An 18,935-nucleotide genomic window follows, 5' to 3' on the forward strand; every position below is an offset into this window, starting at 1 on the left:
GCCATGTACCATCACCTCCTGCAAGACGAAGCTATTGTAAGAAATTCAAAACTGTTTACGCATTTGCAATAACTTATTACCAATGCACCACGAGACACCCCTGCTTTCAATCATGTTACCCAAAGCAAAATCTTCCATTGCACCGTTTCCTGCTACTAAAGAGTCGCCCATTGCTGCCACCACGTCAATATCACCAGGTCGAAGCTTGTGGACGCTGGTTGGGCGGGTTGGTGACCTTCCAAACCTTGCGGCATTTTGGCACGGGAAAGAAAAAGATTCGGGGAATTCCCTTTGCTTTCTTACGCTACTGTAAAGATTAGAAATTATTTAATAAAAAAAATGTTTTTATACAAGAAGGAGTATTTAAACCATACGAAATTGTTATTATTACTTTAAGTGAGAAATATACATATAGAAATATTCCTAAGAAGTCAAAGTAATAGTTATAAATTGAAAGAGATCGTTAAAAATGGATTTATAAATCAGACTAGAGATGTTAACGAATTGATTCGTAAAAAATCCAAATTAAGTCTTGATATTCTACAGCCCATTTAGAATAATGTACCTTATCAGCTGTGTGTTACTTGAAAAATTCCAAATTTTGTAATTCTTTGTATCAAAATGAATAAAAATTTTATTTTGGTTCACTATCTTTGGAGACGATATGGGATCAAATGTCATCGACATTATTGTAATTATCCACTATTTATTTAATGTTGGCGTTACTATTTATATATAGGATTCAGGATATTGCTGAATGGTTTTGAGTATGTAGTATTTTTTAAGTATTAGTTGAGATACTTGGCATTTAAGTTGAGGTTCATTGTCATTCTTTTTTAAGATTTTTCAACTTGAACGATTGCGGTAATAGACATTTGAAAGTAAAAAAAATGTATAATGATTAAAGTCTGTTTCGTTTTTTGACTCCACTTAGGAACTCAGTTTGCGATTTGCGTCACAGATTCAACTTTTTTATCATTGGGGAAGTCGACAATTTAATCAAATATGAAATAAAAAACGTTACATAATAAATGGCGGTAATTAAGAATATTTTCGGCTGTCTTTTAATTAATCTCTTCATGTACAAAACGTTTACTTAATTTTGACAGTTAATCCTAATGTTTTCTAAATGAAAAATGTAATAAAATACTGAACCATTTGACTAAGTTTTTATAAGTTTTGATGTATTCGTTTTCCAAATCGAAGAAAATGTTGGAATTTATTGTAATTTCTGATATTTCCGAAACTGTAACCCGTAACATTTCTCATATTACGCGTTTTAATAATATAATATATGAGGAGTCTATAACTGATTATATCACACATAAATAAATAATTTATAGTCTTGTAATATTTATAGCTCTTCTACTGAAAATAGATTCGCATTTGATTGCAAATGAAACTGTTGTATAATTTGATATAGAAAAATTAAATTGTGGCCCCAAACAATTTTCCTATCGTTTAGTTTACTTTTCGATTGCTTACTAATTATAAATTAACGACTGATTATGTTTGTAAATAAAGAAATCGATGTTGTTAAAAACTAAAGTGACTTTTGAACATTTATTTAATTTCGTATGGCTTATCGGTGCTCTTCTTTTTGAGGTCAACAGTGTTAAACATTCATGGACTACGCCGACAAACCACTTATCACAGTTTAATTTTTATTTGACGCAGTGATTAATGAAGAGCTACACGCTTAAAACACAGAACTTTTTTGCTCTCGTCTGTCTTATGTGGTAACTTAAATAATTAATGACAGTTTTAGTAGTATTACAATAAAAATTTGACTTTTCAGTGTTAATTTGTCATTTAAACTGCTTTAATATTCTAATTAAAAATAAAAAAAAACTGTACATGTAGCAAAGTTACATCATCGTCATTATCGCAAGGTCATCAGTCCAAAGACTGATCGAACACGCGTCTCATTTTGCGGTAATCTTAGCATTTCCCGAAAACTAGAAGAAACCCTATACCCCTAACTATTTGTTGAAGTTGAAGTTGAATTTTAAAACTATTAAGTACGGTTTTCCATGATTGATAAAATGATTGATAAAATTGTTAATTAATAGCTTAAAATAATTATTAGCTTTAAATAAAATGGAAGCGGTATTGACAAAACAGTATTGTATGAAAATAAATAAAATTAAAACAAAAATACTGGCATGCAAGGGAAGAAAACGTAGGGAAAGATTAGAAGAAGTGGCTGATTTTAGGTATCTAGGAAGTCAGATAAGTATGTTTGGAACGCGGCGCTGTACTTGTGCGAAACATGGACGGTGGACCTTGCGGAAAAGAAAGGGTTGGAAGCGTTTGAAATGTTGAGGATACTGTGGATAGAGAGGGTAAGAAATGAAGAGGCATTATTATGAATAGGAGAACAGAGGACTCTATGGAAGTCAATAAAAAATAGGCGGGATAAGTTGGCAAGACACCAAACTGGAGTTAAAAGGGGTAGAGCTAGATCTAGATTAGATTACTGTTCGCAAATAGTTAACGATGTGGGATGTTCTAGTTTTAGGGAAATGCGAAATTTAGCTCAGGATAGGAAGGAGTGGAGGTACGTGTCCAACCAGTCTTAGGACTGACGACCTTATGATGATGATGACGAGCAATCTTTTTTCGTATCTACAACAAGAGGTTTCTTGTACATTGTAGAGAATAATACAACGGAAAGTTGCGAATTTCTCAAAAATTTAGTTATATGGATTAGTTTAACGCAATTTTCTGTAAAGGAATGAAAATAAATAATTTTAATGTTACCTAATGCGTGCCCTTTCTGTGAAAAATGAAAACAATCATATGTAATGTATGATATGTCAATGGCTTCTCTTTGTCGAAGAATGTGATTCCTGGGCGTATTAAAATATTTAATAAACGGTTGGATTATTACGGTAAAGTCTTCTTTTTGGTCATAGCGTCCGCTTGAGATCTAAAAATAGACACGTGGTCATAAGTTGTTATTAAGCAATGATTTTTCAAGTAATTTCTTGATTTATTACCAGAATTTCTTCCGCTTGTTGATACTTTCTCGTCATCTCCGAAAGTTCATCAACAGGGTCGCCTTTAGTTTTTCGATAACAGGTGCAGTAAAGCGAGTGCATTAGACGGCACATCAATGATCTCTTAAGCCTAACGCTAACGGTAACATCTAGCACGTAAAAGGGAAATCGTAAATTTTGACATTATTGCGTACTTATTGGTAGAGATTAAAAGCTACTTGCCTATTACGGGAATTAAATTTACAAATGTCCTAGGTAAATGGCGTTGTAAATAGTCCAATGCTTTACTCAGTTTTACCGCATGGTTGTACGGTGACCCCTTTTGGGCGTCAAAACATTGGGCCGAACACAAATCGTTAGCACCGAAGAAAACCGTAATCATTTTCCAATCATTGTTTATATCGATTTTATGATTTTTCCGTATCCTGTCTACCAAGATGTGCGCTTGCTTTAATGCGTCTGCATCAGCAGCAACAGGGAATCCTATGTTCAACCCTGAGTTAGGGGCGGTGAATTCCCCAATTCCCGTCGAATAGCCCGTTAGATTAGGGTTGAATTCTTTCAAAATGTTTGGCAGGGTGACGAATTGACGCCATGTACCATCACCTCCTGCAAGACGAAGCTATTGTAAGAAATTCAAAACTGTTTACGCATTTGCAATAACTTATTACCAATGCACCACGAGACACCCCTGCTTTCAATCATGTTACCCAAAGCAAAATCTTCCATTGCACCGTTTCCTGCTACTAAAGAGTCGCCCATTGCTGCCACCACGTCAATATCACCAGGTCGAAGCTTGTGGACGCTGGTTGGGCGGGTTGGTGACCTTCCAAACCTTGCGGCATTTTGGCACGGGAAAGAAAAAGATTCGGGGAATTCCCTTTGCTTTCTTACGCTACTGTTTGAGTATTGTAGAAATAATCGTTTTCGGGCTTCCTGAAAAATAAAACATAAACTGTTTTTCGCGTCGGTTTGAAGGCAGTATTTATTTTCAAAGTATTCGCTTCGTATTCATGTTTGTACATGTATAATAATTTATTTTTGGAATTGAAGCGGGTCATATGAAGTTATCAAATGGGTCACTCGGTGCCCCGCGGGTCATAGGTTGTCGGTGCCTTCTCCGGTGACTATTGATTTAAATTATATTCTTGGGAAACTTTTAATCTAATAAAATTAATTATTATCAAAGAACTAATTTTTCGAAATTTAAATAGTTATGAGTATCTATTAAAAGTAGCTTCCTTTTTCTCAATTGCAGTAGATTATTGTTGAAGAGCGGACGTAATGTCGCGTAGCGTCGGGGAAATCGTAAATAAATAGTTTTTAGGCAGTGAAAATACGTAATTAATTTATTCAGAATATACATATGTATTTATTTTTGTTGGAGGGAGGTGCCAGCACGTACACACTCAGCTTTCGTTGTTTCATTCAGAATTACAATTAATTGTAAGCATCATATAGGTAGTAAAATGGAAAGTTATAAATAGGACCGGCCAAAACTTATCATTAGCCTTTGACACTGGATTAATAAACAAACGCATGCGAGGGGTTTTTAGTAGTAGAGGCATCTTCTTTTAAATGATAATTATTAATTTATTTATTCATAACATTACCTGTAAAGTAATTTCAATCAAATCTTCGTAGGTTTTGTAGTTCGTCCGTTGCAAATTGGCCCATTGTAGCGACACGACAAAACAAACAAGTACAAATCTCTTCAACTTTAGCATGCTCTCTCTTTTTTTCTAAGTAATTATGTCCTAAAAAATAATTGAATTAATAATTTGCATCTTTAATTTATTATTTTTAAATCCGTTTGTTTTTTAAATTTTCAATTTTGATTTATCCTGTTGGTTAAGAAAAACCCGTCACAGAAAATGCTCTATAAATACAATTAAATATATAGTCAATCAGGTTTTCTATTGGCAACGTACGATGTAGAGTTAAAGATACAGATAATTGAAGGGAAATAATTGTTTATGTTTCTTTTCAACATAATTTATTCGAATGGAGATAGTGGAGTTGTTGCAGAATTCAGTCGGATAAGGCTATATACGTATATACCTTTGGTACAATAGTAAAAATCAAAAGGGTTACGAGGTCACAAGTAGCTATCTCCTGTTGCAAAAGAAAAAGTTTATTTTTTTAAGTACGAATGAACACAGTGAAGAAAACAAAACGTTTTTTAAAAAGGATTCGATAAAACATTTATTTCGTTGCTCGATTTTCATTTATTAATTACTAAATTTCTTNCTTCCGGCTCATTTTCTCCCTGTTGGAATAGAATCACCGTGTGTATTACCTACTATGTAAACACTGCGCCCTAAAACATTATTCGGACTGACGTTCAAAGTTTTTCTATTTGATAGAAGTGGGTACATTATTACGTAGAGTACACATGGGTACAGTTGTGTATCATTAAGTGGGGACCTTTGGGGCCACGTTTGTAACAGACGTGAGACGCATACATTAAAATAAAAAATGCAAGTTACACCATGGCCTTAGAAAGGGTCGTCGCCAGGACAAAACGGAAAGAATTATTATTGCGTACAAACTGTGTAAAGTGCGGTGAAAGATTTGTTTACTTCTACTTTCTTTCGACAGGTTGAGAATATTTAGGGATCTAGAAGTATTTTGTAATAAGTAGTTATGTTTTTTATGTACCAATCGGTAGCATGTACAGAATGCAGATTTTAAAAAAAGTCTGTCGTACTAAAAAGCTTTAAACGTAAATATTTAATAGATTTTTGCTTGAGTGTAAGTATTTCTTTAAAATGACCACTAAAGTTTGTTATTACTTAAACAGAATCGTAGTCTATTGTTTGTTGCTACATCAGCCAAGACAACGTTAATTTTACAACAATGTTTTGTACTAATGTGGTAATTTTACCTCTTTTGCCAGTTTTGCTCGAGTCTTACATTAACTCGGCAGAAGTTAAAATTATGATGTAAATACGTGTCCTATGACTTCCATTTTAATTACGTAACATTCAAATTACATAGCAACTCCGATTAAAATTAATTATGATAAACTTTCCATGTTGTTAATACAGCAGCGAAACATGAAAAACACATGTCATGTTTTTAGTTTAAAGGATCATACGGAACATTAAACTTTACCTAATGTTTATGCATTTAAAAAAATTTAACTCGTTCTGCTCATTAACTTAATTACAATGGTTGCAAACAGTTCTAACACCTTAAAATATTTTATAATTATTTGTTCTTGTTCATCATTATTACAACTAATACATATTATTTTGGCGTAAACCCGAAATGCAGCCTGCAACTTTCTTTCGTAATGTTCTTTAGTTAATAAACACTCGGTATGATGCATACTGATGAACTTCTGTTAAAATTGTGTTTGCATTTTGCTCGGTTTTAATTGTCCCAAACCAAACATACCGCTATGACTGTCTAGCCATTGTTTCTTTCTTGCACAATGTTTTCCAAAAGCCAAAACGTTTCTCGTGTTCGTTTCTTTTTATCAGTAATAAAAATAAAACGCAAACCAGCTAAAGAGCTTTTATAATGAATCTATACCCATTAAATAACTAAGTTTATAGTTTGAAGCCCGGTTGAATTAGAAATTAGAATGTATTTATTCCACTGAAGTAATTTTAGTGAATACCAAATGAACGAACGACAAACTTGCCCTCTTTAAATTGCAATAACTTGCTCAAAACATTGCGTAAAAGAATTTTGCACCCACCATAAGAAAGAGCTTTGATAGTAGAACAATTTTTGTCTGAAAGAAATTTTTGTAGCTACTTTAGTTTTAGCGTAATACTAGAAAATACGCGGAGACTCCAACGTGCGGTCAAGTGACGAACCCGGCGTTTTTAAAATTCGGATATACAGTTCTAACGTCAGTGTTCGCCTATGGTAGTTGCGTTTTCTAAGGATAGTTAAGGAATAAAAGGACTACCATTTGAAGCAGTTTTTGATGTTTTTTCACCGTAAATGTTTATTTAATAACAATTATCAGTTTCAATGTATTTTAAGTTTGGTAGTTCTTTTTATATATAGATCGAAACGGTGTTATTGTTTAAAAAAATATAAGAAAACATAGTTTGGGTTTTGTTATACTGAACCAACACATATATAGTGATTTCTGGTGTTAATAAAAAAGTTATAGAAACTGCTAGGTAGAGACGAAAGTGCGCAACACATTTTACACAAACGTACATGTCACAAACAAAACAGTTTAGTTAATTAATTATTCAAAATTATAAATGTAAATATGATGCTAAAGTTGAATGTTGAAAATTTACAGGTAATTATATGAATTAATTAAATAATTTAAATCGGTACCAGTTTCAGTTATGTAGATATTTCGCTGTTACGTCTGGTAAAAAGAAAAGGATTTTTGGCAGTAGGACATTTAAAATTGCTGAAAAGATTTGTTTCTCTTGTACTCTTCTTACCAACAGGTTCTAATAAATTATTCCATAAGCTATTAGCAGCTAAAAAAATATTTCAAGGAATAGCTTGCGATTTACAACACATTTTACCTTGAGCTGTTCCCTTTTGACTTGGATGGAAGCAATCTACAGACATGTGACTTAAATCTGGAACAATATAATTTAATGTAAAGGGTTGTAGTACAACAGAAAAATCATCTGTGTCGAATTCGTCCATGTCAACTACTTCCTGTTCAACTTTTTGCCATTTTCTCATAATATCTGTAAACATGGGTTGATAGTTTTGGTACCCCAACCCAAATATACACGGGCATTCTGCGCTATGAGTTATATAACAAATGGGTGGTTTGTTTGGGATATTTGCAATTATTTCAATACCTAAAATAAGCTTTGATTACTAAAACAAGATAGAAGAAAATGTTCATCGGAAATTTAAAATTTACTTACTCGGGGCATTTATAACATTGACAAGAGTTCTTGGTAAATTATCTCGCAATATCCTTAGAGCTTCTATTAGATTATTTCTATGTTTATCTACAATAGATTCTGGATTACTTCTGAAGCACATATCCCAACAGAAATCGTTTCCGCCAATAAAATACGTAATCATCTGAAATTATGACATGCAAAAACGTGTTTTTTTTTTAATTGAGATACTCTGTTATTATAAATAAACCTTCCAATCAAGTTTGATGTTAACTTTGGGGTCTAGTTTGATCCTATTGGCTAACATTTGTGCCATATACGGAGTGTTGTCTGACACAGCGCCACCTTCGGCTACGTTAAGATTTGATTCCTTTTCAAAAGTATAGGAATTTCCAGTAGAAAATCCTTGCAGATTTGGATTAAATTCCTTCAATATGTTCGGCAAAGTGAGATAATTCCTCCAAGTTTTGTCCCCACCTAATTAATAGAATACCTGACAAGGACTAGAAGTTTTGGCTTTAATTAATTAATACCCCCGCTAAAAGATAAACCCCTATTCTCAAACAAAACTGAAACTAAGTTTGTAGCCAATAATCCGAATCCTGCAGTCAAACTGTCTCCCATTGCTCCAATGACATCGATATCACCAGGTCGTAGTTTATTTACGTTTGTTGGTCTTTCAGGACTTCTTGTGTTGTTCAATGGACATGAAAACGGGACGGTTTCGTCTATTTGTGGCTGAATTTTCTAAGAAACGGTAATTTATCGCTATTTTGAAATTATTAGCTCTCCTCAGCACGTGGGAATTTTAAAAATGTTAGATGACTTACATTTTCTGATTGAGCTTTCGGAATATCAAACAACCATGTGCGAAATGTTGAACGAGTCCAAAATCGGGAAAACCTAACGAATGGAGTAAAAGTATCATAAACCGAACGTTCGATATTTAATTGAAGACTATTTTGAATAAGAAGGGTCATAATTAGAAGCTCTAAAACACCCATAGCAAACTGAAAACGCTATAAAACGTCTTAGATTATTATTACTAATTAGTAAACATTTAGTACACACTAACGTAAGTTTCAATAAACATAAAACCAATCCAGATTTTTTCCGTTAAACTGTTGATATTTTTTCATTTTTCATATTTATAGCATAGGCGAAGGCCAAAGTTGCACTTTATTTTGAAAATTAGTTAGTTAATTATACACTAGGTATAAATTTATTTCTGCATAATTTACAAATCGTCGTTTCATAGGCTGGCTCTTTCGAGGCAATGTTTAAATGACAATTATTTTTAAATTAAATTAAATTATAGCTATGTACGTGTGGATCAATTTGTATGATGAAGCGAAAACAAGGAATTTGATTTTACCACTGTTTCAAGGCAATTACTGTAGAAAAATATGAAATATCTGTTTATAATCTACTGGAATACTGGCTACAGTTGAGACGTTTAAAATTGGCATAGTTCGCAATAAATTATATTTGAGAATGGACGTATCTTCTTTCTTGTTTCTACTTGGGACTGTAGTCATTTGCTGTGTTTTAAATTCGTTCTTGTTAAGTTAGGTTAGTAGTAGACACAAAGTGAAAAGAGATAACCGAATAATAGTAAGCGGTACAATTGTTAGAGGTTGTTTAGGTTAGGTTAAGTTTTTTTAAAGTCCGATGCTGGCAACGTGCTAAAATTATTCTTGTCTGCTTCTGTTTCTATTACATATCAATTGGTGTAATATTATTCCTTTTTATTTATTTGTGTCCGCTGCAATTATTAACTGACATCTCTTTTCTATGTTTACGATATACCCTCTGTTGTGAGTAAAAGTAGTAGTAGCAAGTTGAAAGAAGAGAACAATAACGACAATTTTATTGCAAACTATACCAATTTTAAACATCCCAACTATATCTGTCTAATAGATCATATTTAAAGTAGGTGAATTAAGAAAACATTTCTTTAATAACGTTATTATTATTTAATAATTATGTAATTGAATTGCGAGTTTGCTGTTTCTTCTTGTGAATAAAAACGGATTTTCAGCACTCGGGCAAAGGAATCTTTCAAACAGTCTTGTTTCGTTGGTTCTCTTTTTTCCGACCGGTTCAAGTAAATTATTCCATAAATTATTAGCAGCTAGAAAGAAAAACAAAAATGAATAGCAGTTTTTAGACTATTAATAGCTTGACGTTAGTCGTAAACAAAAATAAAAGAATGTCAGTATTACTTCTTGCTGCTCCCTTTTGGCTTTGATGAAAACAATCCTCTGACAATTCGGTTAAATCTGTTTCGCCTTCCTCATTCTTCGGAAGCGAGGCATCAATTACAAAGGGTTGGTATACAACTGTGAAGTCTTCGGTGTCAAACTCATCCAAATTGACTATTTCTTCGTCGAGTTTTTGCCATTTTCGAATAATATTTGCAAATTTCTTCTGGGACGCCCTATGGGCCAATCCATGTACGCATGGGCATTCTACACTATGGGTTATGACGCATATGCTGGGAGTATAAGTGAATTTTAACACTGCCACATCTAAAAGTATACAGATAAAAATCAGTAGCATACAGCAATGTTTCGCTTGATGTGTAAAACTTATCAATTTGTGTTAGACTAATTTCAGTCTATGCGGCGATGTGGATATTGCTGTGGTGGCAATCGATGATAAACAAATGCCGACGCTTGGTCGGCGGGCCGGTCAGGGGCATAAATCACACACCGAATGAATTATATGTATATGGCCGTATAACAAAAAATTTTCGAGAACTTTTCAAAAGAGTGACGAAGTATAAAGTGAACAAAGTGATATAAATACAGTACCAGATTAATAGGCGTTTATTTAAATAATTTTGTACCAAATATGTGAAATAGTTACATTACGAGGTTAGATGTCACACATCATTGGAGACTACTACGAGGCTCTCTTCTGGTTAATACATAATAATTATACTTACTAACAGGGGGCAAAATATTGACGAATGTTCTTGGCAAATTATCACGTAGAGTTCGTAGGACTTCTAATAAATCTTGTTTGTGCTTGTTTAAGACCGATTGAAAATTCCTTTTGTAGCATAATTCTGAACAGAAATCGTTATCTCCGATCAATAGAGTTATCATCTGTAATTAAATTAGAACTGACATTAATTTAATGGCAGTAGGTATTATAGGCTGGTCAGAATTTTGTCGGCGTGCTGATGGAAACCAAAAAGTTTCAACAGAATACTGACCGAGAACTTTTGTTCTAGTCATAAGGAATAAAAGAGTAAAATAAGCTATTACCTTCCAGTCTTGTTGTAAATTTATATTACGATCCCTTTTTATCCTTTCGACTAATACCTTCGCCATGTATGGCATATTGTCAGATATGGCAGACCCTTCCGCAACATTAAGCCTTGATCCTGCTTCAGTCGACAGATAAGCCCCCAAGGCGTATCCATACAAATTGGGATTGAATTCTTTCAGGATATTGGGTAGTGTCAGAAAGTTCCTCCATGTGCCTTGACCCCCTATAGAATCATATTTTGGTTTTAAAAAAATTCCTGCGGGTTTCTCCAAGGGTACATTTCTACTTTTCTTGTTTTAAGATATTATTGCTACATACGTATACCTGAGGTAGAAATCGATACAGTGGCACGTTTGTAAAATTGTTATTTGGAAATGATCAGTAAAATTTTATGAATTGATAAACAAAGTTTTAGAATCTAATAGAAAACAGTCACAGTAAATTAATGATAGGTGATATAAATATTGCGAAAATGTATAATAATAATCAAACACAGTTAAAGGGTAAAGAATATTATATATTTTATCTTTTAACTAATTTTGATTTTTATGGTAACTTTTGTGATGTAAATAAATAAGAAATCAAATCATTTTACCCCCACTAAATGACATCCCCCTATTCTCTATCAGGAGTGAAAGCAAATTTGTAGCTGTTAAACCAAATCCTGCAGTTAAGCTGTCTCCCATTGCCCCTATTACGTCAATATCTCCAGGCCGAAGGGCATGGACACTTACAGGTCTTTTTTGACTTCGGGTATTATTCAAAGGGCATGGAAATGGAACCGAGTGGTCAATTTGTTTCTGAAATTTCTGTTCAAATAATTACAGTCAGTTAAAAAATGTAATATCGTTTCTAAAAGAACCAAATTACCAATCCTAATTAAACATGAATTCGCACATTTTCGAATATTACGAAAAATGTTCCAAAATATACCCGTTATGCAAATGTTGTTCGGTGTCAATTGTTGTTGAACTTTGCTTATCCTATTTATCAACTTTTTATCTACGTTTATTTAAGTTTCCAACGGTGCGTCTATCAAGATTGGCGATAATTTATAAATTTTTTGCCAACAGTAATTCTTCATTCGAAATAATCTCTTTTTTTATTCTCATTCAACACCTTTGATTCGTGTTTTGTTTTTAATAACGCTATAGAATGACGTAACCATTTTTTTGTTCTTGACGCTCTTTTCTTAGTCATCTGACAAATTTTGAGAAAACTTTTTGTTTTGTTTTTGAAAAACGAATCTCGTATAGTCACAAATTACTTCATTTGTTTCATTGTAGTCGACGTTTTAGCATTTTGACGCTTTACTTCAACCACCAGGGGTTTCAACCCCTAGGTTTTGTGCTCTGTATTAGATATTTTATATAAAATTATGGTTACTTACACCTTGTGCTAATACCATCCTTGCACTTCTTCCAGAATTGAAAGGTGTTCCTAATGATAACATTAGTGATTTTTTAAACTGTCTCCACAACGGTGTAAGTTGATCGACAGGACCTCTCTCCAGAGGACTCTGTGTAGTTTTATGGAAAACCATGGCGAAAATTACCACTAAGCCCGTAACATTTAGTTTCTGATTTATTACAAAATTCATATTGAATTTCTTTAAATGCAAAAAAAAAAACGAAGGCGGCACTTATTCCTGTTTCATTTGTTTTTTGTTAGAAGGCGATTAAAAATTATAGAAAATGACTTCACGGAAAAACGCAACTGCTATTAAAAACAAACGAAATAATTTGCGGATGTAGCAGTAGGAAGCGCGATATCGCAAACGCGAGAAACAACGCAATGTTTTGAATGATCCTTCATCTCGTTATAAGTAACCATGCCGATGATGATTCAATAATCCCGGAGCTATTTTTTGGAGGACGAATTTCAGCTTCAATTTGTAATAAAACTTTATCATTAGAATTTAAATATTTATTAGTTCTTAAACTTTAAGGTTGTCAAAGGTTCATTGTGTGATCTGTCATTGGTGTCTTCATTATAGTACCTGCACTGGAGCATTCGAAATAAAGTTTTCATTAACGTAATTGCTTAAAAGAATAAAACTAAGAATGTATAAAGGGTAAAAGTTTATTCGATAATAAATACTGCGTCTTAAAGGTTACGTAGATTTTGTATTATTAGCTAATAAAATAAATTATCCGTTTGCACTAATGAAAGGGTCTTTCCTATATATAAGATTATCACAGACTAAATCGATTATATCTAATTAGAGACAATGTTAAATCATAAATCTTCAATTTATTGGCAGAAAAGTTGTCATAACTTGCTATTCCTTCTTGTAAAGAGATAAAGGTGGTTTGCCGTAGGGCAACGGAATTTTTTAAAAAGCATTGTCCCATGAACGTCCTTTCTTCCCACAGGTTCCATTATATTATTCCATAAGCTGTTAGCCGCTAGAAAGTGAAAAGAAATATAAAGTTTAATTAAAGATAGGAATTTGCTACTTAAGTGAGATTCAAAATGTTTATTACGATCTAAGGCGTGCTGATGGAATTCAAACTATTCTAAATCGCGATAAGCGTCAGACAATTAAAAAAATGAAGTAAATCATATAGATATCTAGCAGCGAAACCCGGCGTTACTCGGGTTATTATACATCGCGTGTTTAATGATATCTAGAACTTTCTGGAACATTCCATATCGATTTTAACAGTTGCACACAATTTGGAACATTCTAGATCATTCCAGAAACTATTAGAACCTTCTAGAATATTCTAGATCGATTGTAACAGTTGTACAGATTCTTTCCAAAAGGTCTCATAAGTAAGAAAAGGACAGATATATATTTTTTCACATTTTCGCCACCTACAACCACCCACTTCCACCCACCGTGACCAAACCCCCTTACTTTCAGCAGGAGACCAAGGGGTATTTACCACCCCAACGGGAAGTTGATAGGAGTTGGTGGTGACAGAGAAAACCCTGTCTTTACATACGCACATTAGCCTTTTATATATATATATATGAAACGTAAATTGAGATGTAAGCTTTCCTATCTTTCAAGTTGGATCAAACTGCACACAGTGTACAAATTTGATTAAAATCGGTTTAGAGTAGTTTGGGAGTCCATCGCGGACAAACAACGTGACACGTAATTTATATATATTAAGATAAAAAAAGTATCACCTTGAGCATTCCCTTTTTGACTCAAGTGGAAGCAGTCTTCGGAAAGGAAACTCAGATCGGTTTTTCCCTCTTTGGTTTTTGGTACTGCATATTCTTCTGTGAAAGGTTGATACACCACTGTAAAATCATCAGTGTCGAATTCATCCATGTTAACTACATCTTCTTCGATTTTCTGCCATTTTCGGATAATCTGTCCAAATCGCTTCTGATATTTCGTGTAAGAGAGTCCAAAAATACAAGGACACTCTACGCTATGGGTGACGTAGCACTGGGGTGGTTTGTGGGTGAATCGTGATATTATTTCTAAGTCTAAAAGGTACAAATCAAAACAGAATAGTTTACTATTACTTTTTTATTACTTGGAGGCGGCACTAAGTTGACGAAAGTGCGAGGTAAATTGTCCCGAAGTATCCTTAACACGTCGATTACGTCTTCCTTATGGTCTTCCAGGATCGATTCTGGTTTCTCTCTGTAGCACATTTCCGTACAAAAGTCGTTTGCTCCAATCGAAAACGTTATCATCTAAAACTACGAATTATAAGAAGAACAAAAATTCTAGACATGTGGCAAGTATTACCTTCCAATCATTCTTTAAGTCTACCTTTGGATCCATCTTGATTCTGTTCACCAAAACTTTCGCCATGTACGGCATGTTGTCGGAAATCGCTGCTCCTTCGGCAACATTAAATCGGGACTCTTTATCAATTGTGAAGTAATCCCCAAGGGCATAGCCGTGTAACTTTGGATTAAATACTTTTAATATGTTTGGCAATGTAAGAAAGTTTCTCCATGAGCCTTGTCCTCCTGAAAGAAATTGTTGGTTTCTTGTTTTGTTTTGTAGAATAAAAAAACAGTACAAGTTTTACCGCTGCTAAAAGCAATACCCCTGTTCTCCACAAAGACCGTTGCGAGACTTGTAGCAGTCAAACCAAATCCTGCAGTTAAACTGTCTCCTATCCCCCCTATTACGTCAATATCGCCGGGACGGAGAGCATGGACGCTTGAGGGTCTCTTTTCACTTCGGGCGTTGTTTAAAGAACATGGAAAATTAATCGTACCGTCCATTTGTTTTTGAAGTTTCTATAAAATATTTCTGATACATATATATGTGTAGCCACTCTCTGTAGTCGTATATGATGAGAGATGTGACTATCAAAGTTGTGGTTCTGAGAAGAACCGATTTAGTAATACCGTTGGACACATTATCTGCATCTTTGATGATCCCAAGGGTTGACACTTTATCAGCATCAGAATAAGAGTGAGCCTGGTGTTAGACTAATTTTATTGAAATATTTACAGGCTATTTATACTAAATTATTTACATGGTTTTATATGGTGAGGAACATTTCAGCACAATACATTTGTGTGTGTATTTGCTGTTGACCCAGTTAGTCGCAGTGTGTCGCGACCTAACTAAGTCAGCACAAATGTAGACGCTTGATTGATACACACAATAAATATTTTTCGCTATACCGAGTGTTCCCACATATGTAAGCTTCTCAGGCATGAAGCGCTGGTTAGATGCGTATTGGAGGCAAAAACAGGAGTTAAGAGGAGTAGAGATAGACCTACCTAGATTAGATTACTTTTCGTAATGTGGGATGTTCTAGTTTTAGGGAAATGCGAAGATTAACTAAGGATAGAAAAGGGTGGAGGTGCGAGTCCAACCAGTCTAAGGACTGACGACCTTATGGTCTAAATGTATTTCTCAAGGAGTTTGGTTTTGTAGTTTACGTTAATAACGTTTATATTTTTCATTATTTGTTATTTAATGGAAAATAATAAAAATACTTGCTACATTTATTTGACCTTCATCGACTTTTGTCAGTTTTAACCAATCACTGTTGTTTTCCACACTTAAATAATTAGCCCAATTGAACCATGTAACTTAATGCATTTAGGCATCGTGTTGTGTCATTGTCAACAAAGTCCTTCGATCTCTATCTCGTTCTCCTTGATGGTTCCAAATATTTACGAATATAATAATCTAAAGATTCTTATAATTTCTCATTAGGTGGATAATCCTGCAGAATTAATTGGCAAGACACCCAAAGCTGCACAGCATTTACAAGTCCTACGAACTTCTTCGTTGTTTTTGTAGTCGGCAGATAGTTCTAAGCTTTGATTTTGATTTGACTAACAGAGGCCAAACATATTCAAACTATTTTTATAATTTTACATTAAATAACAAATATTAAAAAATCAGTCGCATGTCCGAAACCATAAGTTTAACAGTGTTAGTTTTTTTTGGGTAATTTCGAGTTCAAAAAGCCTTACATTTCGTGAACGGACTGTTTGAAGACTTCTTGCTGTATGAGTCGGTCTTCCCATAACTGCTATGAATAGTTTTCGGATCTGTCTCAAAAGTGGCGTATATTCATCAAAAGCGGTTCTCTCTAACGTACGCTGATGACTCGCGCTAAACGTGGTAACGAAGATCGTTATTGTAATCATCGCTGTTATAGGAAATCTCATGGCATCGGGCATTATAGGGATCCTGAAATACAATAAAATGTCCTTGTTTAGACAGATTTAATATTCTGTTCGAGTATATTGTGGTCAACCGACAATATTTAATACGTATGTAGATCGTGAACGGTAGCATGACAAGGGAATTAATAAGTTTTAACTAAATCTCCTGATTCTTAACACATTTCTAGTGACGTCCATGTCGTATGCATAATTTATTGTTCATTTGTCGTATTTATTATTTAATTTCGTTGGTTTTAAACAATTGATTTCGTTTTTGGTACACGGAAGAAAAGTGCGCCAACAGTTGACCAATTATATTGTGGTTAATGGTCCACAACAAGCTGTCAAGAAATTCACTGCTCCACTGTAAGATTCTTCCTGTTTTTCTTTGATATCCCGAAATATATACAGTAAAAAGTGGGACCTCAAATCTGTGCTATCATTTTAATTTTGCGTAGTACGAAATTGAGGCTTTTGCGAAGATTAAATGTATATTATTTTAAACGGAAATTGTTCGAGTACATTAACAAATTAAACTTTTGACTTTTGAATACAGGAAGAACTGCGTAACTAAATAAATCTATTCAATGTCAATCAGATTGTGTAATTTTGGAAAAACCAGCGTGAAATTTTTGTTACAATTAGGAACTCTTTTGCTTTATTGTTAATTTATTTGCGCTTCAAGTAAACCAAAAAAAAAGGGCCAAATCTTTGTTGTGGACCATTACAACTGGAGGATTATCCATGTATTATATACCTATGTAGTACAGTACTACAGCTTATATAAAAAAAAATTGAATCTTACATGTTTTACTTTTGTTTATTCTAATTCTTAAAAATTGCTTCATTGTAAATAATTTGCAGTGTTGTAATAATCAATAAACATTAATTATGTATTTGTATGTTATTAATTTGCAACTTGAGGATGCGTGTAAGTACTTATACAACAAATTTTCTTGGTATCCAAAGTTTAAGAAGTTGTAATAACAATAGTTATTTGCACATTTACGATAAATAGTAAGATTTTAAGTACCTTTATCTATATTTTGATGCGTCCACTAAAATGATAGTCACGCAGCTTGTTATATAAGTGTTACTTATGGACTGTAATTACGGGAACATTAAAAATTACTATAACTGTAGCGCTAATTATTGGACTATCGTAATTGCTGTTAACGAAATAGCTTCAATTATTTATTTGACTGATATTTCGGCTTCTATTCTATTTACAGTTTTAAAAGATCAAAAAAAAACTAAAAATATCCTTGGTCCGTAAATATTTATATGTGGTCATTAAAGGTACCAATTTCAATTTTAATTTTTACAAAATATCTGTGTTAGTAATTATTGGCTAACAATTTTGACCTTGATATGATGGAATTGATGGCTTCGTTCCATAATATGGTTACAATAAGGAAATGCACATGTATATATATATACAAAAGGAAACCATAAAAAGAATTTTTTGATCCATGAAAGAAGAAAATAAAAAAAAATTGATAACCTTCAAGGTTTTTCTACTTCTAATTCCCAATATACTGTAAAGGTAATTAGAGTTGTTCAAGTACGAAAATATAGAGACAATACTGTTTAAATTTCTTCAATTTTTAAAATTTTCTTATAAAATGTCGAAAAATACATATTTAACTAAAAATTATCTTTCAACTGACGAAATATCAATCAAATATCAATCAAATATGAAAATTAAAGTTGGAAAACAATTATCGAATTAATATTAATAACATTTAAGACTACATTGACCTTACAAGAAGTAAAAAAATAATGTATAAAGTACTTACCGACCTTTCCTTTTTTGTTTTTGGTTTTCAAAGAAAGCAGTTCTTTAAAAATTAAAAATAAACGAACGTATAACGTAAAAACCCCTCCGTTAAATGAATTCACACGCGGAGCTGGTTGAACTTGATTCAAGAGAGGTATTGAGGGATAATAACATCATTCTTCCTTCAGTTCCTATATATGTGACAATGGTACCTGTTTTACTCCATCCAGATCTGAATAGCGCCATTGGCATTGCAGTTCTTTCAGTCGAGGACAGAATATGATACACACCATTATCGGTATCTACTCCAAATACTTTAGAAGCAGAAAAGGTACAAATCTTTACCTGCACGAAATATTTTTAAAATATCTTTTAGTACATGTTAAATATTTAAAATAAAAAGGGGCTCAAATT

At 33.3% G+C, this 18,935-nt stretch overlaps 5 protein-coding genes across 6 annotated transcripts in view; 1 reads left to right on the forward strand and 4 right to left on the reverse strand.

The window, feature by feature from the left end:
* LOC108732318 (phospholipase B1, membrane-associated) overlaps positions 1 to 4,760 on the reverse strand; it is an 8,339-nt gene extending 3,579 nt beyond the window's left edge. The window contains exons 1-5 of the mRNA XM_025973934.1: positions 4,616 to 4,760; positions 3,674 to 3,938; positions 3,225 to 3,611; positions 3,003 to 3,151; positions 2,764 to 2,932 (exon numbers count right to left, since the gene is read on the reverse strand). Of these exons, the coding sequence (XP_025829719.1) occupies positions 2,764 to 2,932; positions 3,003 to 3,151; positions 3,225 to 3,611; positions 3,674 to 3,938; positions 4,616 to 4,729 (1,084 nt within the window). The 5' untranslated portion in view covers positions 4,730 to 4,760. The remainder of the gene's footprint in view (positions 1 to 2,763; positions 2,933 to 3,002; positions 3,152 to 3,224; positions 3,612 to 3,673; positions 3,939 to 4,615) is intronic.
* Positions 1 to 18,935, forward strand: part of LOC108732313 — an 86,240-nt gene that overhangs the window by 20,629 nt on the left and 46,676 nt on the right. The gene's annotated exons all lie outside the window — the stretch shown is intronic.
* LOC108732317 (phospholipase B1, membrane-associated) lies at positions 6,659 to 8,956 on the reverse strand. Its single transcript, XM_018463042.1, has 6 exons — positions 8,680 to 8,956; positions 8,383 to 8,596; positions 8,100 to 8,326; positions 7,871 to 8,033; positions 7,514 to 7,801; positions 6,659 to 7,465 (listed from the first exon to the last, which is right to left on the reverse strand). Exons 1-6 carry the CDS (start codon positions 8,851 to 8,853, stop codon positions 7,323 to 7,325), a joined length of 1,209 nt encoding a protein of 402 aa, XP_018318544.1. The 5' UTR covers positions 8,854 to 8,956; the 3' UTR covers positions 6,659 to 7,322.
* On the reverse strand, positions 9,756 to 12,909 carry LOC108732315 (phospholipase B1, membrane-associated-like). Its single transcript, XM_018463040.1, has 6 exons — positions 12,519 to 12,909; positions 11,724 to 11,937; positions 11,125 to 11,351; positions 10,800 to 10,962; positions 10,075 to 10,380; positions 9,756 to 9,983 (listed from the first exon to the last, which is right to left on the reverse strand). The coding sequence occupies exons 1-6, from the start codon at positions 12,726 to 12,728 to the stop codon at positions 9,826 to 9,828; spliced, it is 1,278 nt and encodes a 425-aa protein (XP_018318542.1). The 5' UTR covers positions 12,729 to 12,909; the 3' UTR covers positions 9,756 to 9,825.
* Positions 13,195 to 18,802, reverse strand: LOC108732316 (phospholipase B1, membrane-associated-like). The gene is made up of 7 exons (XM_018463041.1): positions 18,541 to 18,802; positions 16,547 to 16,766; positions 15,136 to 15,349; positions 14,847 to 15,073; positions 14,629 to 14,791; positions 14,270 to 14,578; positions 13,195 to 13,536 (listed from the first exon to the last, which is right to left on the reverse strand). The coding sequence occupies exons 2-7, from the start codon at positions 16,754 to 16,756 to the stop codon at positions 13,400 to 13,402; spliced, it is 1,260 nt and encodes a 419-aa protein (XP_018318543.1). The 5' UTR covers positions 16,757 to 16,766; positions 18,541 to 18,802; the 3' UTR covers positions 13,195 to 13,399.

This window comes from Agrilus planipennis, unplaced genomic scaffold (assembly GCF_000699045.2).
Source record: "Agrilus planipennis isolate EAB-ADULT unplaced genomic scaffold, Apla_2.0 scaffold30, whole genome shotgun sequence".
Classification (NCBI taxonomy): Eukaryota; Metazoa; Arthropoda; class Insecta; order Coleoptera; family Buprestidae; genus Agrilus; species Agrilus planipennis.

Coding starts and splice junctions, on each gene's coding strand:
- LOC108732317 (XM_018463042.1), bottom strand. CDS start 8,853: ATGGGTGTTTTAGAGCTTCTAATTATGACCCTTCTTATTCAAAATAGT. Junction 8,597..8,679: donor CGAAAGCTCAATCAGAAAAT/GTAAGTCATCTA, acceptor ACCGTTTCTTAG/AAAATTCAGCCACAAATAGA. Junction 7,802..7,870: donor CAATGTTATAAATGCCCCGA/GTAAGTAAATTT, acceptor AGCTTATTTTAG/GTATTGAAATAATTGCAAAT.
- LOC108732315 (XM_018463040.1), bottom strand. CDS start 12,728: ATGAATTTTGTAATAAATCAGAAACTAAATGTTACGGGCTTAGTGGTA. Junction 11,352..11,723: donor GGGGATGTCATTTAGTGGGG/GTAAAATGATTT, acceptor ATGATTCTATAG/GGGGTCAAGGCACATGGAGG. Junction 10,963..11,124: donor ATTTACAACAAGACTGGAAG/GTAATAGCTTAT, acceptor ATTTAATTACAG/ATGATAACTCTATTGATCGG.
- LOC108732316 (XM_018463041.1), bottom strand. CDS start 16,756: ATGCCCGATGCCATGAGATTTCCTATAACAGCGATGATTACAATAACG. Junction 14,579..14,628: donor CAACTTAGTGCCGCCTCCAA/GTAATAAAAAAG, acceptor TGTACCTTTTAG/ACTTAGAAATAATATCACGA. Junction 13,537..14,269: donor TCAAAAAGGGAATGCTCAAG/GTGATACTTTTT, acceptor TTCACTTTCTAG/CGGCTAACAGCTTATGGAAT.